This window comes from Aedes albopictus, chromosome 2 (genome assembly GCF_035046485.1).
Source record: "Aedes albopictus strain Foshan chromosome 2, AalbF5, whole genome shotgun sequence".
Taxonomy (NCBI): domain Eukaryota; kingdom Metazoa; phylum Arthropoda; class Insecta; order Diptera; family Culicidae; genus Aedes; species Aedes albopictus.
The window spans coordinates 507,086,070-507,109,794 of NC_085137.1; the positions used below are offsets into that span (position 1 = coordinate 507,086,070).

The 23,725-nt window shown below is 37.1% G+C and overlaps 1 protein-coding gene across 1 annotated transcript in view; it reads right to left on the minus strand.

Moving 5' to 3' along the window:
• The window catches only part of LOC109413053 (uncharacterized), a 554,573-nt gene that overhangs the window by 255,838 nt on the left and 275,010 nt on the right, over positions 1-23,725 (minus strand). Inside the window, exon 8 of the mRNA XM_062854506.1 lies at positions 11,734-13,212. Coding sequence (XP_062710490.1) covers positions 11,734-13,212 — 1,479 coding nt within the window. The remainder of the gene's footprint in view (positions 1-11,733; positions 13,213-23,725) is intronic.

Genomic DNA, 23,725 nt, shown 5'->3' on the forward strand with positions numbered 1-23,725 from the left:
GGCCACGAATCTTCATTTTTCCAACTCGGAGCAGCATGTTCATGTTCGAGCAATTGAAGTTGCAGACATTCTCATAACCGTTCGGCACTTCAAGGAATATTCCCAAAATTTATTCCAACGCTCCATTCCGAAAACTCTCCAGGACTTACTTTCAGAATTCCGGCAAAGGTTACTTTTGTGATTGCATCAGGGATTTCGTCCGATTCTCTCAAAGATGCTTCTAGAACCATTTCGGTAAACAATGGAACTTCTCTTCACGTCATTGGCTGGGGGTGCATGAGTTAAAATGTGCATATAAGAAGGGAATTTTGTGCATTATTAATTAAGTAAGGGTTTGAAAAGACGGTACAAGGTCGGTATTAATGGAATTACGGAGAATTCAAGCGAAGCAAAGCAAACCGAAGATAACCGGGCACATCGTAGTTGCTACTCCGTGATTGACCAGAACAATCGAAGTTGCACAGCGAATGAATAAATGAATGGTGCTTGGGACTAGCTACACACTCTCAATGTGCACAAATCGAGAGTTCGGTGCCGGCCACCTCCTTACGGTCATCGGAAAAGGGAAGAAATGTTAATTCGACAACCGTTGTTACTAGAAACCGTGGAATCCACAGCATTCCCACAGTTGTTTCGGGAAGAAGTATTTGTTATTAGGGTAGGGTAAGGTGTGGATCTTGGAGCCACCTTTGGTAGGTGATATGATCCACTAGTTATATGAAAGTACACGGCACGGTCCCGATTATGGTTTATTTGGTCGCGATAGTAAGGGTTATGCACATTTGTCAACGATCGTTCTACATTAAACGCGACACCGCATTGATCGTTTACATTACCGTGTAAACCGACTTTTCCACGAAAATTATCGTGCACTTTTGGTTTCGTCCCCATCTCCCGACCGATTCACAAAAATAGTCGCGCGTCTGCAATCACTTTCTTCTAACATTTTTATCGCTTCAATATTGGGCCTGCACCAGAACTACGACATTAATTTGCAGAAATTGCAGACTCCAGGAGTCCTCATGAAAACGCATTGGCGAAATTACCCCAACTTCTTCTAAGTATGTAAAGAAAAAAAAAAACTCGTAATGATCTCCCTCAGTTCCATGTCGTCGGATGACCGCAACCATTCCTTAACTCCTTCAATTTTCTGCAATACACCCGATACTTTTTTTGCACGGGTCTGATTTTTGCTATAACTCAGTCAATTTTCAACCGATTCTCATGGAATTTTGTACACATGACACTTTTCACTTTTTCCTTCGAACTATGCTACCCGATCGAGCTCCCCATCGCAACTCTTAATGGAATTACGGAGAATTCAGAGGCAAAAGTAAAATATTGGGGGCTTCATGGACAATTCAAGGGTCTTTAAGGACACTTCAGGGACGCCTCTTGAGCCTTAAAAGGGCATTAAAAGGAGTTTCAGGGATGTTTCAAAGCATTTCAGAGTAATTTCAGAGTTTCAAGGGGTTTCAGGAACGTTCTTAGAGATTTAAGACCGTTTTATACCATTTCAAGGGCGATATAACGGGTAAAATAAAAGACAATTCACACCGTTTTCAGCCACAGGCTGCACACACTGAACACATTACTACTTACAATAGACAACGGACAACACACAGAACAACCAGTGGCCCACCCAAGTAACAATCTCAACTCTATTTGGTTTTATTTATTTTTATGATGGTTTTATCGAAGCATTACATATTCTAGTTAATCTTATCGTAGTTTCACCTGAGAACAACTATTCTTCATCAATCTGTGGTTTTAAGAGCATCTACAAGAATACTTGGGACTCAGTTCATAAAACCATAAACACAACAAGAACTGTTGAACTTATTGTCAGTTTTATAAGGCTCTCGTAGTTAACTTCGATCAACCATTCTTGAGCTAGAGCAACTGTTCTTGAGTGAGAACGGTTTAGTACATGAAAAAAAAAAAAGAAAAAAAACTCAAGCATCCTATTTTGATTTCCATCACTGCCAATCAAGCCAATTAATCTGAAAACCGACCACGATGCGGTGCAGTGCCAAAAACTCCGTATTGCAGCATCCACAAAGAGGTTGCTTAGTTCATCCTGGACGTCGATTCCCGTGCAATCCGGGGTCAATTCATCGGCCTGCAGACCATGATGAACAGTGTGAAAATGAACAATTGCTTACCTGTTAGAAACGGTGACTGGAGGACACTGTACCGCATAAAGGCCGGTTCTCGGGAAAGGTGGCTTGGCGACGATTCCGGGCTGCTGATGAAATTTTCCGGGCGAGGCAGCCCATTTTAATTGCCGGCGGTGCGGTGCGGTGCGATATCATTTCGCATACCAGATTTATGACGTTCTCGGCGAAGTTTGCATAAACCTACATCAAGAACGTTATAAACCTGAGTACTCTTGAGTAATACTTCTTACCCTTGCTGAAGTTGAAATAAATTTAAGACGTTCTTGGTTGAGAACGTTATAAATTCTAGTATTCTTGAGTTATGCTTTTATCTCTGGCATGAGTTGAAAGAAATTTAAGACGAGCTTATGGTGATGATGATTAAAACCACCGATAATGGACCGACCACCGACCTAGATTTCAATGGAAGCCATGTTGAGAAAACTCATGAACAATGTTCTCATGACCAGAAATAATATGTTAATTTTTTTTATTAGTGCATTATAATCAAAGCGCGTTGCCATTTTTGGAAGTATCTTGCTACATATACACGATGAATTTTGCTTGGCAGTAGTAAACCTTGTTTCACTACGAAAATATTCCCATTTTGTGTGATAAATTGATCCCGATTATATTTATGTACCATTATTATTTTGCTTTTCCTGATTCAATTTAACTTATCTTCCAACATAAAAGCTGCACCAGTAACAGAAGCTAATACATTTATTATCGTTTTATCGTGCACTTGAAGAGCTCTACAAGCAGAGAGCAAGTCGCCTAGAGGATATCTTCGGAAGTACAACAAGTTTTAAGCGAATTTTAAAATCAACTCTTCAAGAGCATCATAGGATGGGCCTCTTTCGTCTTATAGGGGGTTTATGGTTGAATTGATGTCGTTATGCAGATCAAATTGGTTTATGTTTGGTTTTAAAGAACAGGTGTTGAAGAATTCTTCAAAAGCATTATAAAATTAATTTTGCTACTTGGGTGCAGTGATGAATTTTTCGTTTTGACGAAAAGTTTCCACCGACTGGAGCGAGAATCGAACCCACACTCCGAAGCTTACGATACGCCTAGACGACTGCCGCCGCTAACCGTACGGCCACGAAGCTCACAGAGGGTAGAGGGGCATACCAAATTGATTCTGATGATTTTACCCCTTAAGCGCGCGCGCTGTTGTAAAAAGTACAACACTACCAAAAAACCTCGCTTTTCGTATACAGCGTGAGCGCGGTGCAGTTTCGGTTGTTTGATGGCGCGCGTCCTTGAAGGTTAAGGGACGTTTCAATGGGATTACTGAGGTTTCAGAGGAGTTTCGAGACTTTTCAGGTCAGGGTTGTATCAGGAGGTTTCAAGAACACTCTTAAATCAAAGGCGTTTTAGGGATTTTGGTAGAGGGATTTCTGAAAATCCTCTGAAACTTCCGGAAATGCTAACGAAATCCCCTAAACCTTCTATGCACAGCTGAGATCCTCCGAAAACGCCCACTGAGAATACTTGCTGAATCTGTTCCGTCCCTGTAATGTGTCCGTAACACGTCGAAAATCCTCTGAAACTCTCTGCAATAGACGTGTGCGTCGCCGGGCCGCATCGCCGTCGCCGACGTTTTTTTCCACGCCGTGTCCGCCAGTTAAAAAGTCCCGGTAAAATAAGGAAGCATCCATTTATTACGTAACGCTTAAATCAACATTTCTCGACCCCTCTTTTTTGTATTCAAACCCGAAATTTTTTGAACGATTCGTAACGCTCGCCATACTCCCCCCTCTCCCTAGAGCTTTACGTAATTTGTGGACGGCGCCTAATCAGCGGCGCATCAAATTTTTGAAAATTACAAACATTTTTTTTCTCGCCAGCATGTGGTATGTAATTTTCAAACAGTTCTTACTTTTTTTCTTGTGTATATAAGGCGTTTTTTTTTGCGAATCATTTGTAATATTTTTTTGCTTATTTCTCTCAATGATTTCCTACCTAAAACTTAACGGATTATCATCGAATTTATTGGTGGTACAGTTTCTTACCGATTTTGGCAACACCCGTTTTTGTCTAGTCCCGATTTTGGCAACACCCGTTTTTGGCAACATTTCCATCCCGATTTTGGCAACACCCGTTTTTGGCAATATTTTTTTTACCGATTTTGACAACAAAAAAATTTTACCAAATTTTTTAACCGAAAAATCGTTTGTATTTGTAAATGTATTTATATTTTAGCGTTACTCTTCTTCAAAAAATCAAAATTCATTAAATTTTCCAAAATCAACAATTTTACAAATCATGACGTAATTTATGAACATCACCTACAGGGATCGTTTTATAACATGTGAATAGTCCATATTTAAAATATAAGCCAAATTGACGTATAAAAGTTGAAAATAATCCACAAAAAAAAATTACCGATTTTGGCAACATAAAATTCACCTCGTGCCAAAATCGGTAAGAAACTGTATTCGTATGAGGTTCACAAACACATTTCCGTACATATTTTTGGTGTATCTCTTGGAAGATTTTTATGGCAATTCACGAATGACATTTTTGATGCATATATTCCATGAAATCTTCTTCAGAAATTCCTATAGAGACTCTCTTTTTCTAGAAAACCTTCCATGCTTAATAAATTTCTCCAAGGATCTCTTCAAAAAAAAAAAATCCAAATGGTCCTTCAGAAGTATTTTCAGCGATGCCATAAATTCCTTCAAAAATTCCCCGAAGAATTTCTATATAGAATCTCCTGAAATGGCTCCATTGGTTTCTTAAAAATCCCGTGAATTAGGTCACGCAAAAAAAATGTTCAATTTCAACCCCTTCAACCCTATGACACACTTTTTTTGTATGGGACATCCTGTGAAATTTGAATTTGATTTATTACACTTTTCAGAACCCCTCCCTTCTCAAAGCGTGGCGTAATTCATGGACGTACCTCCTTAAGAAATAACCACAGGAATTCAATTCACAAAGTTATCCAGGGTTGTTTCAGTAATTCCTCCATCGGTTCAAAAACAATTTCTAGAAAGTGTTACGCAAATTTTCTTGAGAAATTTATCTTGAGTTTTTTTTCTAGGAACCTTTACAAAAGTTTAAGTATTTCTCTAGACATTCTTTAAGGCATTCTTTTAAAAATATATTCATGAATTCCTAGGGGAATTCACTCAGAAAACCCTTCATGAATTTTGGTAGAAGATTTCTCAAGGATTTTCTCTAAATTTTCTAAATATTTTAAAAATGTGTTCATAAATTCTTCCGCCAATTCTTTCAAAAAATCCTTCATGTATTTTGGTAGAAGATTTCTCTATGATTTTTTTCATTATAGTAATAAATCCTTATAGGAATTCCATCAAGGGTTTCTGTGAGAGAGATTTTCCAGAAATTTATTTAGTAACTGTTCGTACAAACAGTTAATTATACGTACAAGTACCCTACACTATACTCACACTGCTATACACACCATACAGTAAATAAAATCAGTTGATTCTTGTGCCTCCGCCATGGTAGGACGGCTGGATAATCTTCCGTGTTTTAATTTCACATAAAATCACAACGTAACTAAATGGGTCCACCCGTGCGCGATCAGTAACACTTTCCCGAATTTCTTCAGAAAATTCCCTGGGTTTCATTCACATAATCCTTCAAGTATTTCTTTAAGAATATTTCCAGAGATTTCTGTAACAATGAGATAGATCTAAAGTTTCTCCATGAATTATTTCAGAAATTGAATCTAATATTGCTCAGGAATTTCATTGGAAATATCACTAAAGATTCCTAAATCAAATCACTTAAGGATTTTTCATGAATATCAATAACAGGCTACATAAAAAAAATCATGGATTTTTTTTTTCAATTCTCAGAATATTTAGAGAATTTTCAGCGATTCCATCGGAAATTCTTCGAAACGTCCTCCAAGAATTTTTTGGAAAATTTCGCCAGGAGTTACCGAAGATATGTCAAGAAAGTTTTTTTATGGAATGCCTTCTGGGATTCTTAAATATATCCTGGGATTGCTATATTGCCCTTTTCTGGCTATACCAGTCGGACAGTATTTCTGAAATAGACGTAAAAACTTGAAACATTTGAAGGCATAGTGTGTTACACCAGCCGTCCGTCTTTAACAACTTTATCTCTCCTTCGGCTCTCAGGTGTCAATCTCTCGCAGTCTTGCAGGCTACGAACAACAAGTGTAAGCAAAATGTTTTTAGAATGTTGAATCCAACCAAAATGAAGCGTTTATATGATGAAGAATTGCCTATTTGCCCCATATGTTGTGTTGTGCAGAAAAAATGACATAGTGAGGATCCCTCTAAGCATGTAACGTAATATTTGAACGACCCCACAATCGCGAAGAGTGGAATCTACAAAATACTTATCACTTCAGGCGTGATATGCTAGCTGGTTCAAACCAGCCTGAGAAGGGTTTTCCAGATTTCCTTGATGATCACGATAATTCGCGCGACTTCTTGTAGGACTGCTATTAGGAGCTGGTATTACCGATACAATAGTGTAAGAAAAACGATGATATTCTGCATTTCGAAAGATACGGGCTTGGTGGTCTAGTACTACAATTTCTGAATCAAGTACAGAAGCTCCTGGGTTCAATCCCTGGCTTTTTCATTTTCTCCTACTTTGTATCATTCTGTAAACTTTGTCCATTGTCTCTACACATGTATAACTTATGTATACACAGGGGGTGGCCAAAATGCTTGGGATAGGCAACTTTTTCTCTCACACAAAAAAGTTTACCATGCTTTAACTTTTCATAGAGTGCATCAAAAATTCTCAAATTTTAACTGTTTATCAACATATTATATGTGCAGCATTGGTACAAATTTGGGCTCGATTGGTTAATCTTCCACAAAGCTAGAAACGTTCTCGTAAAGCACTATTTTTAGACAACTTATTGTTGATCTGTTATATCTCAGTAATTAGTGAACCGAAATGAATGAAATTTTGAACATTTATTAACAATAGGGGGATTCACTTAACAGCGAAAACTGATTAAACTGATTAAACGTCGCGATCACCAAGGCAATCTTTGATTATTTCATTCGCAAAATCGTGAAACATTTCAAATAAGCAGAAAATCATGGCTTACGCAGCAATTTAATAGGTTTAGTGAGTACCCCTAATATATTAATTCTTCACGAGTTATTAAAACATAAATACTTTTTGAACGTTGTAAAAAGTTATCATGGATTAACACTTTTTGGATCTTTCTCGAAAAAAATGTAATTTTTTTACATCAATGTCATCAAATTTTAGTTTTGATATCCATAGATTTTCTACTTTTGATATCTTTAATATGATATATTAAAGCCTATTTGGATAAACGGAAAACACATTAAGCAATTTGGCTTATTTTCCTCTATACAGGCATAAATGTCAAACCGGTATAACTTAATTCGTAGTGAGAAAATATCCCATTTTATAACGTCGTATTAAGTATCAATATATTGTTGATAAACGATAAAAAATTCATTAAATTCGGTTTATTGGTTTCCAAGATATGATAGTTCACAAATTTGTAGTCTAAAAAATAGCGTTTTACAAGAACGGTTCCAACTTCGTGAAAAATTAACCAATCAAGCTCAAATTTGTACCAACGATACACATATAATAGGTTGATAAACAGTCAATATTTGAGATTTTTTGATGCACTCTATGAAAAGTTACAGCTGATTAAACTTTTTGGCGAGAGAAAAAATGTTGCCTATCCCAAACATTTTGGCCATCCCCTGTACCTATAGGGGAACAAAGCCTAAAATGCCAAGATGGGGTAAAATGGTCCAACTCATTACATCATTCCTGAATGGGACTTGATCATTGCTATTGGCGAATGGTGTCAAGATATGTTTGCATCAAACAATCTTCTAAAAGCCAGGCCGCCCAACCCACGGAATATCCTTTGAAATTTTCGAGTGATTTTATTACCAGCCATGTGTTTCCAAGGAGATTGAGGTACCTTTGGAGGCGCATGGTTGTTGATGTCGAAAATTCCAGAAAACTGATAGACGTAATTTTTTAACGTTTTCATGAAGTGGCATCTTACCCCATGGCAGATGGCCTTTTTGCACCACTTCCGTTTTACGAACCAGTTTTTAAAATCGCTGTAAATCGATGAAAATGCAATAGTTTAGTGCATATTTTTGCTGAAGCATCGAGCAATATTATCTAGTTGCTGTTACCACTTTGAAAGCCTAACAAATGAGGCTATATATCATTGAAACAATGAAAGTTTGAAAATTGGCATCTAACCCCACTTTCCCCTACATAGCCTGCGCTAGAACCAGAAATGGGTTGAAAAAGCTGTTTCCCTCCCTTCCAACTCTCACAGTACATTATTAATCTATTAGCTAACGACTACAAGTTATGCAATCAAGCGAACTGTGCCGCATCATCTTCAAAGTAGTAAACACATCTGCTTCACCTCATGCCTGGCATCCACTCACCAATATGTGAATCCTTATCAACCATATCCTACCATTGCTCCGACATTTGTATGAACTTGTGCAGACACGTGGTATATACGATGCCATGGACAAACGATTGCAATCATCCCTGTCGCCCCCTTCCCCACATTGACCTGCAATCGAACGTGGCAGGCGCCATTGTCGCTTAAAAATAGAAGATGACCAATACTTACACACAGAATATGCCTGCTAGTCCCTGGCAGATATCTTATTAGTTCCTTGTGTTGAATTAGCTGGTCTGGCGATACTGCGGCAGCATCTTCGCACGGTAAAACAAGTTCAATCTCAAGCACGAAAGAGTGTTCTATTCGTATCACCTGGAATTCGAGTGATTGCGCTGATCATATGGCACCACTCTATCAACTACCATGCGCCTCCTTCTTCCTCAGTTGCATTGCTGCTGTTACAAGCTAAAGTGGACAGTTCCAGCGGTTGTTTTACTTTGTAACGGAGTAAACTAGATTTTTACAATTCGACACTGATTCTTAATTAGGGCCTAACTGACATTTCCGAATTTTCTTCATCGATCCGCTATTTGTGTTATTACAGAATGTATATTGAGTTTTCTAAAGATTTTTTGGTTGAAATGCGAAGAAGACGACTGTATCTTTCTATAGAAACAAAAAGAATAAGGACTTTGTTTGTTTTGATCAAGTTATTAGCGAAAGAGAGAGTCGACGAAGAGAAATCGATCAAGTCAGTTAGGCCCTTATGAAAAATCTTTGTCGAATTACATCTTTTTAGCAGCAGAGCAATGATGAATTAATGCGTGAAATCTCTTACGTGAATTCCCTTACGTGTCGATTTCATTGAGTGAAAGTGTCTCTTACACCTTGAAATATATTGTCTAAAATCTAAACAGACGACCATATCATATTACTTACACTTATTATGTCTTGGGCACGTCTACGTGTAGCAAACTTTACGTTTGATTTTTTTTTTCAAATCAATTATACTACAATTTGGATTTTTATAGTATTACCTGAAATAGAAGGAAAAGCAAACAAATAGTAAGTTTAGGAACATATAGTGGTTATAGTTATCTCCAGAGCTGAAACATATGAAAAATTATATGTCACTTCAACAGTTTATTCAACGTAATTAAGACACTGGCTCAAGTTGTCATTCAATTTCTTGGGTTTGTGCACACGTAAGAACTATTTACACCCACGAGACGCGACAACGAGAACGGACACAACACGTTTTGTTCTTACTAACGATTAACGTCCCGTCGATGGGCTGCATCGAGCCTGAAACCGGTCGGCAAAAAAGGTAATTATTAATCCTTTTTAATCGTTAGTAAGAACAAAACGTGTTGTGTCCGTTCTAGTTGTCGCGTCAAGTTGTCATCATTACAGAAAATTCATTCATTCGGACAACAGGTAGTACACCGTGTCCAATAAGTTCTCATACAAAATCAAATTGAATTCATTTCAAATCTATAATTATGGTTTTCAAAGTAAATTGATTGGTTGAAAGGCCATCTAATTCTGATCAAATACAGCATATGTTTTGGAATTAATTGTCCTTAATCTCTCTCTTCTGATCGCTTATGTGTCGTAAGTGTTCTTCAGCTGGCACGCACGCCATTTTATTGGTATTCCGTTTCATTTTAACGGATAATGGTTTTATGTTGAAACAAGTTAGGTTCCTGTCCTCACCATAGCTAGTAGCAACTATGACCAGAACAGAGAAAATATAAGAATTTGTATTGGTGAAATACGAAGCCGTTTTATTTTGTATAAAATTAAACAAAAATGTCCAATTACCTGTTTTAATGAGATTTGATGCATTAAAGTAGCATGACTGCATTCTTATCATGTTGATTCACACCATTTTCACTTCTCAAACATGCTTGTATTCCTATCATCACTAAAATTGTATTGTTTTAGCCTTATTTTACACATTTGGTACTATACCTGGGATCAGACTTATCCGCACTGAACGCATGAAAATTGATTTTGAGTTTTATCCCAGGCTGGGCTCTGTTTAGCTAACGTAGAACAAAAAACGTTTGGAACATTTTTCTTGCGTGCCGGAGCAAACGGATTTCAGAAAACGGAAGTGTATTCCTACACTGATAAAAATAATGAGATTTACACGTCATGTAAACATCATTTTAGTCATGTAAACTTAGTGTTATGATGGTTTACATGATATATCATGTAAATTTGTGTTATATGTCATGTAAACACTCAGAGTCATGCAGATTTTTATGACATATAATGGAAATTTACATGATATTTTATTACTTTTACATGATATGTCATGTAAACTTCTGTGATATCCCACGCTCCAAACATGTGCATCATATGTCACAGAATTTTACACTCATTTTTCGATCTGTGTAGGCTTATAAAAACAAATAGAAAAAAAAACTGAATTCTAAACCGTTTGCTTTAGTTAGTCAGTATTATGTGGCCCTTCATTACATGTATTCATTTAGAAAATATGAATCACACACAGATAAAAATAATGAAGTTTACACGTCATGTAAACTTCATTTTAGTCATGTAAACTTCCAGTTTTGATGATTTACATGATATATCATGTAAATTTATGTTTTATGTCATGTAAAAACTCTGAGTCATGCTGAATTACATGACATATAATGGAAGTTTACATGATTTTTCATTAGATTTACATGATATGTCATGTAAACTTCAGTGAAATCCCACGCTTCAAACATGTGCATTATATGACACAGAAATTTACACTATCTTTTCGATCTGTGCAGATGTGAAATAAAATTATACCTTCTTAATTTGTATTTTGTATGAGAACTTATTGGACACGGTGTATATCCAAATCAATGAGATAAGGTCCATTCAATTTTTGATATAGTAATGAAAATTTACATAAAAAATTATATTGCTTTCCACACATGGGGTAGTTTCACAAATAAGTAATATACGCAGTACAGCCAGCAAACTTGTTACGTACATAAGGTTACTTTTATTGATTTCACCGCCAAATATCTTCTTTTATTAGTGACAAACCAGATTGGAATGAAACCGTATAACCATCTTCCTCCCCTGTCAGACATCGGTCACTGAATATGTAGAGAGTAATTCACGAACACGGAACGAGCAAAATCACACCGTCATCGAGTGTCATACCTTCCGTTTCGCCGGTGAGCTCTTGCCGTTGCAAGCTGCTTCTTCTGCTGCAGCTGTTACTACTGCCACTTCGGCTACTCCTCCTGCTGCTGCTACCGGTGGCGGTGATGGTGGTGGTGATGTTCTTGGCCGGATCATTAACATAATCAGATTCCTTGGGCGATTGATGGCATTCCTGAATGGTAGTGGTGGTGGTCGTGAACAAGTCTGCCCTCACCGGATATTCAACGTGAGCTGAGTCGTAAAAATGGTCCACCGCCGCTGCTGGACTACCGCTGGCGCTGCTGGTCCTGTCGTTCGGGATTTTATGGCTCTCGAGCAAACGGCCGTCGTCTGTTGGTTCTAGTTGAGTTGCAAATGAATTCACGTCCACCGATGACAGATCTGCGCCATCAGTTATTCCTACTGTGCCAATGTCCGGGACCGGGGCTGGGGCCGTATCTTCGTCATCTTGTTGCAGGAACTGGACCGCTGCTGGAACTGCTGGGTGTCTATCATTGGAAGCCGACTCACGCTTTGGCGAATTCAAATGTGCGTCATTTCTCATGTGGCCACCGTCGTCTTCGTTCCAGGCTCTCGACTGACGCTCGTTATAACTGTCATCTTGACCATGGGGGGTAGAGTAGGAAAAATCTGGAACGGTGGCATGTAGGTCCGCCAGCGCAAAACGTGGATCGATCATAAACAGTCCATGCTGATGATAGACGTCCAGTGGATTCCAGTTGAAAATGGCAACGTTGGCGAAAATGTCCTCGTGATTTCGCCTCGTGCTCAAATAATTGTCTACCACGTCCTTGGAATCGTCAACCGAGTGGTTTTGCTTCTTAGGCTCCAGCTGTGCTTGCCCCTCATTGGCATTCAGATCACATCTTTCGTCTGGAAAGCTCTCATTGCCACTATTTTCTTGATGCCAGTCCGAGCCGCTGGCATCATCTTTCGTGGAATCCCGATGCTTAGAAGGCAAAGTTTCACTCCTCGAAGCAGCATCCACTTGGTCAACCCTTTTCGTGTCAATACCATGGCCGTCGTCGTCATCGTCAGCTAATAAATTAATTAAATTATCGTCATTTATCTCGACAATTTTTGCCTCCTCACGTTCGGCGGCTAACGGGAAACCCCCGACCGGGCTTTGCCGCAGGACAAGTGTCTTGGAGAACGTCAGCAAATCATCGAGTACGACATCAATCAGGGGGACGTTCTCCACAAAATCGACCGCGCCGGGCTTCGATTGGGGTTGATGCTCGAGTGCCGCAGCGAATTGATCGAAAACGTTCTGATGGAGTTGGGTGTGATCGTCTGGAGCGCCTGCCGTTGGGTGAGTTGGACTTGGGTATGGGGTCGGTATTCGAGCTGGGGTTGTCGACTGGAACTGCTGGTCGGGCGTCGAAGGTGGTGGGGAGATATTTCCGTTGTCAAAGCGAACCCATCGGCCGTAGGCTGGCTCTGGTGAGCATTGGGGTTGTTCGTTTCCGGCTGGAACTGGATTAGGTTCGATTAGAATAGATTCGATTTTTTCACATTCAGTGACTGCATCGAGTGATGTGATGGGTTCAAATTGAGTTGAAATTGGGTTTGTGTGTCAATTGTTTTATTTTTTTTTTTCTATCGTATGAATTCTATTTTATCACGTTAGTTTACATTTCGATGATATTCTATTTGACATTTTTGGGCCACAATTGAGAAAAATTCTGCTATTTAGCTTCGTGTTTTATGAACACCTCCACCTAAAGCTTTGGTTGCCCTTGAACCTATTTTCGATTCATATATTGTGTGATGAAATAAGGGTCTTAAATTGAAATGACAATTTATTTCATAAATAGTGATTTTGTTCCTGAAATATATTTCTGATATATTAATGAAATCTGTTACACCAATTCATGGTACATTTATTGTACACATTCAGGTACATTTTCAGTTTTTAAACCTCAGTATAAATACTTTACGATACACATATAAACCTCGATTTTTTAGTGAGTTTCGATTTTGTGGTTTTATGGATCCTTTTTCCTTTTCTTAAATTAAATGTGTTAATCATTAGGCATCATCAGTAAACTTTTCTACATTTCTTACGTAATGTTAGCAAAAAGATATTCAAGAGTTATTTCAAGAAAAGCTTATAATTAGGGTTAAGTATGAGGATTTGTTCTTATATTGAACTCCACCCCATATAGCACCTCTCTGGTCTTAAGGTCGGCTGGAGTGGAATCTAGTCGGCTCATCAAACCTGGGATGTGTAGGTTAGGGTGATACACAAATTATGTCACAAAAAAATCGGCCATTCATAAACCACGTAGACTTTTTGCGGGGAGGGGGCTGGGGGTCTGGGCAAAGTCTACGATCCAAATACATTTCTAATTTTCTGTATGGTCAAAAGTCTACGGGAGAGGAGGGGGGTCTGAGATGACCGAATTTTGGTCTACATGGTTTATGAACAGCCCCTAAGACCTGCAAACCTGCGTTCTGCAGACCTCCCCCTCTATAAGCCTTATAAAAGAGGAAGATCAATAAAGACAAGAGTCTGTATTGTTTTTGAACTCCACGCTGGATACCTCCCGGATAAGTATTTTGGTACTCAAATTCATTTGATCTTGAACTTGCACTTGCGAAGCTTAAATTATACTGATCACTTGATTAAATAATTAAAGCCTTCAAGAGTATTGATACTTGAAATCGTGGAAGTTAAACAACATTGGATCGATCGAACTTTTTCTCATTTTGCAAAGGTTCCAAATTCGAGAACGTTGGAATGAGTCTAGTAGAGGCCTGTTTGGTAGTGTGCCAAGTGTAGAAGGCATATATTTCTCACTCTGGCCAGCTAAGATACCGAATGCGAGAACGTTGGCATGAGTCTAGAAAGGCCTAAATGCTATCACTCACGATTTGGACGTTCGATTTTAAGTATTCTCCTTCTTGAACCTTCTACACAGAGTGAGTAGTATCGGTGTTTGAAAGTAACGTGTTTCATCTAGTCTGTTGGTTGACACAACGGTACCGCGAAAGGATTGTGGGTTCCGTCATCATGATCATCGTCGATTCATCATCGCGATAGCTGCTGACAAGATTGCTGCTGGATTCAGTAAGTATTTGGTCTAGTCCCACCGCAAGAGGAATACCACAGCAATCGTGCTGCAAATTGGAAGATTGAGCTGACGTCTACATTTGGTGGCTCCAGAGAGGAGGAACTAGTGCCACCAACATCATCTTTGCAACGACTTTTTCAAATGAGGGCCTCTCGAGAAATAGGCTGAAGAAATGACAACGCCGCCTAATCCCGCGTCGTTCAATAGTCGTGTTTTGTTTTTCCCTTTTATTTTTTCCTTTTTCACTGAACTGAATGAATTAAAATGGTAAACTTTAGTCAACACAATCATTTCTTTGCAAAATTCTCTAGGAGAAACGGAAAGATATCGGGTTTTTCCGCTTTATGTTTATTGAAAGTTTTTAGAGTATGTTGCTGATGATTAAGGGACAAAATAATTGAAATACGACAAATCATTGCGGAATTTCACAGTAAACCTGTGATTGTATAAGAAACATACATATACGTACATTTTACATGCGCCTAAATGGAGGCATGCATGCATATGGTCTCCACTTTATCATCTTATGCAACATCCTATACGGTTACTGGTTGTCTGGGTTGTCTTTGATTAGCTACGATAATAATTAAAATCTAACATTCTGGAAAAATAGCTGTTTATTTTTTCAATTTCTTTAATGATATTTTTTTGCAAATAGTAGTAAAATAACTCCTATTGGATCCAAGTGTTTTGTGGTAGAGTACATACATAAGCAAATTCTGATAATTTGAAAATAAATGTTAGGGAATTATTATCATGAAACCTTGATGCAGTTGTAACAATTTTGCCAGAATAGTTCAATATGCAACTTCTGTACTAAAAATAACTTCAGGTTGTTATTATTTAAAAATAATATCAAGTAATGATCAAATAAACCTTATTGATCTGACTTCCAAATTTGGAAGTTATACAAGCCTTTGGAGAAATTTATAGCGATATTATTAAGCTTTCCCGAGTTTCCTCCAGCGATTCTTAACGGGATTTCTTATGGACTTTCGCTCTGAACTTTTTTTCTGGAATTTTTCCAAGTGTTCTATGGATTTCTTCCATTGTTTCTTCTGGAGATATCTTCTGGGATACTTCCAGCAGTTTCTCTTCGGATTTCTTTCAGAAGTTCACTCCGGCATTACTTCAGGAACTCCAAGATTCGTTCTGGAAGTCCTTCCGAAAATTTTCAGGGTTTTCTTTCGGGATTTTCCTCTATGAAGATCTTTCAGGAGTTCCTTCTACGATTTCCTCTGGATTTTTTTTCAATTCCTCCTCCAGGAATTCTCCAAGAATTTCTTCCGGGGTTCTTCCTTTAGCCTCTTCCATGATTTTTTCAATTGTTACTTCCGGAGTTCATTCAAGAATTCCTTGCGGGACTCCTGTGGGAGGATTTTCTTAAAAACTTTTTTCAGAACTACTCCAGGAACTTCTTCATGGATTATTTTTCATGAGCAGCTTCAAGGAACTTTTTCCTGGATTCCTCTAGGAGTTTCTTTCGAGATTTCCTTAGAAATTTCTTCCGGAAACTTTTTCCGTGATTCTTTTAGAAACCACTTCCGGGTTTTCCTGGATTCCTTCTGGAATTCTCCCATATGTTTCTAATGGAAATCCTCCAGAAATTTATAAGGAAATTCCTCCTGCAGTTTTTATTAATGGAATTCCTTGAAGCGTTACTTTCTGAGTTTCTTATTAGGTACCTACAGCAGTTCCTTGAGGAAATCTTAAAACAATTTTGTGAGGAATTTTCTAGCATTCCTTCAGCAGTTCCTTCTGGTCTTCTTCCTATGGTCACTTCCGGGATTCCATTTTTTTTTTCCAAAAAATTCCTTCTTGAAATCCAAAAAAAACTTCTGAAGACATTTCAAAAGAAATTATTAGGAAAATCTCGAAAGACATTCTTTTAAGTTCAACAAGGAATCTAAGAAGCAATTATAGAAGAAGATCCTAGTAGAATCCTTCATTGAAGCTTTTCAGAAATATCAAAAGAAACTCCACGGATAATCAGAGGGAACTACTAACTTCAAAAAGAATTTTAGATGGAAAAAGGGCCCATATAGCCGAGGCGGTAAACGCACGGGTATTCAGCATGACCATGCTGAGGGTGACGGGTTCGATTCCCGGTCGGTCCAGGATCTTTTCGTAAAGGAAATTTCCTTGACTTCCTTGGGCATAGAGTATCTTCGTGCCTGCCACACGATATACACATGCAAAATGGTCATTGGCAGAGGAAGCTCTCAGTTAATAACTGTGGAAGTGCTCATAGAACACTAAGCTGAGAAGCAGGCTTTGTCCCAGTGAGGACGTTACGCCAAGAAGAAGAAGAAGAATGGAACTCTCTGGGGAAGAAATTCTTAATGAATTCTAGAAAAAATTCTGGTGAAACCATAAAAGGAATTCCTGGAGGAATCCAGGAATTAATTACTAGAAAAAATTGAGAAGGAACTTCTAGAGGAATACGGGAACTTCTAGAGGAATCCCAAAAAGCATTTCTTATAGAATACAAAAAGAATCTGTGGATAAATTCTTGGAGAAGTCCTGGCAGACCTTATGGATTTTTTCAATGATTACTTCCGGAATTTCTCAAGAACTTTTTTCAGAACTCCTCCAGGAACTTGTTCAGAGCTTTTTTTGCATGAGCAGCTTCAAGGATTTCTTAAGAAACGCTTTCCTGGATTCCTTTTGGAGCTTCTTTCGAGATTTCCTTAGGAATTTCTTTTTCCGTGATTCTTTCAGAAACTGCTTCCGGGTTTTCCTGGATTTCTAATGAAATTTATTGGGAAATTCCTCCTGCAGTTTTTTTAAATGGAATTCCAAGAAGAATTACTTTCTGAGTTTCTTATAAGGTGCCTACAACAGTTCCTTGAGGAAATCCAAAAACCATTTTGTGAGGAATTCCCCAGAATTGGATAAATTCTTAGAGAAGTCCTGGCAGAGCTTATGGAAGATTCCCAGAGGGGACCGTTCTACGAATTTTGTGAAGATTTCCCTGAAAAACCCAGAAGAAGTCCTGTTTCCTTGTTTTCCAGGAATTCCTTCAGCGATTCCTCCAAGGATTCTTCGAGAAATTCCCCATGTCCATGGGATGCTTTCGAAAGCTCCTATTGCCCTTCCTTCAGAAATTCGAGCAACTATATCGTAGTTCTAGCAATTTCTCCTAAAATTCCTTAGGAAATTCTAACTATGGTACCTTCAGGAATTCTACTAGGGGTTGCTATAGAGTTTACTTCTAGAATTTCTTCTGGGATAGAGATTCATCCGGGAATGTCTCGAGCTTCTCCAGGAATTCCTTCAAGAATTCTCAGTGGGAACATTCAAGACCATCTTCCAGGAAATATTCTTGAAGTTTCTCCGGTGATTCCTTCAGGAACATCTTCAGAGATTTAATCCAGGCATTCCAGCTAAGATCTCTCAACCAATTGCAACTGTGGAATGGCCTGAAAAATCTTTGGAAACCATTTTAGAAGCATTCTGGGATGTAACATTATAGAAAATTCAGCAGAAATCCTAGGAAAAATTGCTGGAGGGAATAGTGCAGCAATTTTTAGATAAGCCCCATCAGGAATGCCTATTAGAATCCAAGGAGGGTTTTGTTTAAATAGATACCTTGAGGAATACCTTGAGAAATCCCTGAAAGAACGGGTAGAGCTATTGTGGAGGAATGCATGGAAAAGGTCCTGAACGAATCGCGGGAAGTATTTCTGAAGGAACTCAGGAAGATTCCCCGGAAAAAATCCAGCGTGAATGCCAGGATAAATTACTAAGACAACTTCTGGAGGTGCTATAGTTAAAATTTCTGGAGGAAGAATTGCTGAAAGCTCCGCAGAAGGAGTTATTTGAAGAATTTGATGTGTTTCTGTAGGAATTCCATGAGGTACACTGCACCAACACACAGTGGTACCGCCATAGGCCAAAAATCGAAAAAATGATTTTCTTACTCTTGAGTTTGTATAATTTTTATAAATCAATGATGTTCCCAAGAATGCAGAAAACCCATTTTTATGCAAGTTTCTGTTGCATATTTTGCTTGAGAGCGTGGGTACTGTTATGCAGTTAGACATTCTCAAAATTTGTCGAAAAAATACACGATCTTTGAGTTGTACACTGCGTGTTCGTATAACCAAACCAAGTGGATTTTCAAATGGTTTTCAACGCAGATAATCAGAATAGATGTTTATCTTTCAAATTCAAAGCACCAAACAGTGGCACTGGATGTTTTTGAACCAATGGGGATGTGAGTAATAGCACATAATTTTACTCATAGAATATATACATAATAAAAATTCATGTAACATTTCAAACATGTTCTTAACCACATTTAATCAATCGTCAGCCATCAAATGATCAGATTTGAGTAGGAGAATCAATCTGTGAAGGTTGTAGCTGCAAATATCTGCATACAAGTTTGCAGGATGTATCGGAAGTTACCCGTTATATTTATAAAAAAATACGTATTAAAATAACTATAAAATCATATATATACTAGTCTTTCTGAAATTGTCTGAAATGCGTACCAAAATAACCGAAATTTATACAGGAAATATTTCTATGCTTTTTACAATAATTGAGGGATATTTTGTTTGAAAACAAACATTGTAAATGTTTTTTTTTTAATTATGAAAAAATGCAGTGCAGTATGAGTAATTACATAACACCCATTCTCATTTGGCCTTGTCAAAACTTACCTTTGTAATTGTGAAATTTGATGAGAAATGTTGCATTTACTGCTAACATTGACATAATTTCCTCAAAACCCATCCAGTACTTTAAACTGTTGCGCTGGATGAAGAAGGAGTAAATACGTTCTTTGAGTAATATTTACTGGACATAATTCTTCATATTCCCTTCCCAAATCTAAATATTTGATCAGTTTACGTTAAATCTTAGTATTCAAATTGATAGATTTGATACTATTGCAGGCACTCTGTCGAATATATAGCAATGTAGAGTGATTTTTGTATTATATTTATAGGATTAGAGCTATCTTTGATTAAAATTCCACGAATTTTATTACTGGATAGCATTTTCAATACAATTGCTAGAAACAAAAACGACTGGAAATACTTGAATCTTTTTCAAAACGCAGGCCCATGAATCGTATGATATATAACTGTGTAAAACATTATATTTACGGTTTTAAAATTTCTTTTTACGTACGTGTTGTAAAATATTCCCGAATATTTGTTTATTTTTTTGCAATTGAAAAAGTAATTTATTGCACTATTGTACCACTGTTTCAAAATTATTACCATTATCTGAAATTGTAACTATACATCCTCATCCGATTTGTGATGATTTTTCTGTATTTCGATAACGAAAACTACTTTATTTCTGAGGAAAAATCTTCAGATTTTTATTTTTTTTATTACTATAGAAATAAAACCTACTAATAAAATCATAATGCTAATACTAATACTATTCACAAGTATTTTTTATGATACCATCATGTGATACATGTTGTAGCTTGTTATACTTAGCAGAAATCGATGTAATTCAACCCACTCTTCATTATAATTAAGAATATTTGATTACTGATTTCTGTGCAAAATATGGAACCACTGTGCAACACTGCTATCCCGTTATTTTTTTCTGTTAAAACATTATTGTCAGACCCAATAGAACTTAAAAGTCAATGTGACTGAAAACGATTGGCTCAGGACAAGGTCTAATAGAGAAGATTCTCTATTCGGCGTAGATTCAACAGAGCGAAAATTGCCTATCAGGTAACAAATATTTCGTATGACAGCACGAAAATTCTTAACGTCCACGAAAACTCAAGAAAATTATCATACGAAAAGACGCTGAACCGACAAGCAATTGAACAGAGACATGCTCATTAGACTGGGGCACGGTTATTAAAAAAAATAAGAAAATATAAACTGAAAAAAAAAAATTCGCATCTGTGAACTTTTTGTATTCTATTTTGGTCTCGTGTTATCTTTACAGAAATTCAGCTCGATCTACCTTTGGACGATGCTAATTAATATTCATGGTGAATATCAATTAGTATTTTTCGAGAGTAGGGGTAGTGGGGGTAAAGTTGAAAGGTGGGGTAAAATGGACAGGGTACACTTTCATGGCTTTTATCGTTTTCAAAATGTTTTACCGATCGAAGCTTATGCCTTAGCATGAATCATTATACTTCTGCTGATCTTTAACAAAAGAATAAAATAAACCTCTTCAAAATGACAAAAACTTTAAAAATCACGTGAAAAATCGGAAATGATGTAAAATCTGCTTATTATTGCTAAGGTTTTCTCGTAAGTTATTTTTAAATTATTACAAGTTTTATACCCTAAAAAAGACCACGTAGAAGAAGATATTTGAATGAAAAAACTAATTTAGTTTTGAAAAAAAAAGTTTTGAAAATAATTTTAACATATTCAGACCCCGGGGGTAAAATGGACAATCGGTTCAAATTTCACAAAAATTTCATATTTTTCTTTTCCAACTCCAGAATCATCAGCCGTCATACATATCGTGAGATAGTTGAAGTAAAAAGTTATAAAAAATATTTCATATCAACAAAATAAATTTTTCATCCAAAACAGTGCTTTTTTACACTATTTTTACAATATTTATTTAAGTGTGTTTCAAAGTTTGTATTAAATTGTCACTGATTGTCCATCTTACCTATAGAGTAAAGTAGGGCAAAAGTTCGACCCTAGTTGAAAATTCAACCTATTTCAAAAAATCGAAGCAAATAAAAATAAATAAATACCGTGTGGTGATTCTACCATCCATGAGCTAAAATTTTGCTGAACAAAGTTACGCCAAATGTCTTTCCAATTTTGAGTTACAACACTTTTTGAATGTGTGTGTTTTATTCGAACTCTTGCCCCACCACTGAGGCAAAAGTTCGAATCTAGTGTTTGTGGAATTTCGCTAACCGTAGCACACTATTTTGACACTTTGGTAATAGGAATACCTGAAACCACTTAATATTTGATGTTAGAACTGGAATACACTTTAAAATTCGATCTGGATTTTACCCAAATCAGGGTTAAATTTACTACACCAAAAATTAGTAGTTTTCCGCCAAATTCAGATAAAACAACATTTTTTTCATCTTTAATCGAATTTTCTCTCTAATTCCATCACTCTTAGTAATAATATGTACATTTTGTAGATTTTGAGGTTTATACCTAAAGTTGCCACATGACTCGAGCTTTTGCCCAACAATTCGAACTTTTGCCCCACTATGTGTAAAATATGATGTCCAAATCTTTTTTGCAAAATGTTATACATGCTGAAGCATCTTCAAAATATACCTAGTTACGCCCCAAAATAAAACATCGAATTCGATTTCATTACAATTCCATTCCATGCGTAGGATGGACCATCGCATGTTACAATTTTTCGATCAAAAACCAACATTTTGTCATAACTTTTCGAAGAAGTGATCAATTTTCATAAGTTTTGGAGTGAAAGACTCTTTTTCAAAAAGGGTTCGAACAACCTTGACACCCGAAAGAAATAATTTGAATTGAGCTCAAAAACTTCAAAAGAAACTCTTGCCCCACTCGAACTTTTGCCCCACTTTACTCTACAGATTTTTTCCACGCTATTTGGAAGCACGTGAAGAAAATAATCAAAGAAAACACTATTTTTTAAATACATTCCCTTACAAGATTTCTAGAGTATATCATTATCTTCCATGTTACTCGGGAAAGCAGATGGATTTTGCCGCATTTCCACTGGAAACGACCAAAATGCTTAGGTTGTCCATTTTACCCCCACGACCCCTAGTCCGTGACAATTACCTTAAGCATTTGAAAAAGAGCGGTTTTTCCGTGACTTTCCTATAGAACTGATCGAGCCGCACAAGCTTTTCATATACCATATTCACATGTTCAGCTTATAAAATCCCGACTAGAAAATTATATCAAGTTTATATCATATTGTGTTATAATGTAATAAAACATATTTTTCAATAATTTATTATGCTATAAACAAGAAGCAGGATGATGTTAACATAACTAAAATTGTAACAAAAAGTACTCTGGTCTAATCAAGATAATAACCTATTTTGATATTATCAGATCAAAATAATAACAAAATGTGATATAAGTTTTGGCTTCAGGATTACTAGTTTATATCAAAATATGATACAATTGTGTAACATTACTTTATAAATGTTGAAGAATCTGTGGGAATTTAGCTGATGGTTCTCGATGAGAGTTGCTCAGCGCAGCGACCCAACACACTGTGCGTCCGACGTGGTCGAACGCTGACCGAAGAAAGAGGAAGAGTCGCGGCTTGCTATGATCTCGTCAGCAGCTGTCACTCGATAGCGTAGGCGTTACCCCGGGTGGGCAATGTGCGTGCGTTATCAATTGTCTGTTGACATATTGAGGGATAAGACTCTTAACACACTGAGAGATGCTCATTGTTAGATATATACCACACAGAATCATAACTTAATTATTTTACAATGAGTTATCAAACAACATGTTTAACAAAATATGATATAATTTGTATATAAACACCAAGGATGTTGTACATAATTATATCACAACGAGTTATAAATATCATGATTTGTTATAATTTTGTTATACTTTTATTTGTTTTATTTTATTTATTTATTATATATAATCGTATAACATAAGGCTGACAGCCTTTTTTATCGTCATACCTGGTATTTAGAAGATTTCAAATCATGTTCTTAATTGTTTAAATGTTTCCTACCATTTTATTTGACCTACTCTGCCAAATGCTGCTGTAAGTCCCTTTTAAAGCCTCCTCTTCCTCCTCTTCTTGGCGTAACGTCCTCACTGGGACAAAGCCTGCTTCTCAGCTTAGTGTTCTATGAGCACTTCCACAGTTATAAACTGAAAGCTTCCTCTGCCAATGGCCATTTTGCATGTGTATATCGTGTGGCAGGCACGAAGATACTCTATGCCCAAGGAAGTCAAGGAAATTTCCTT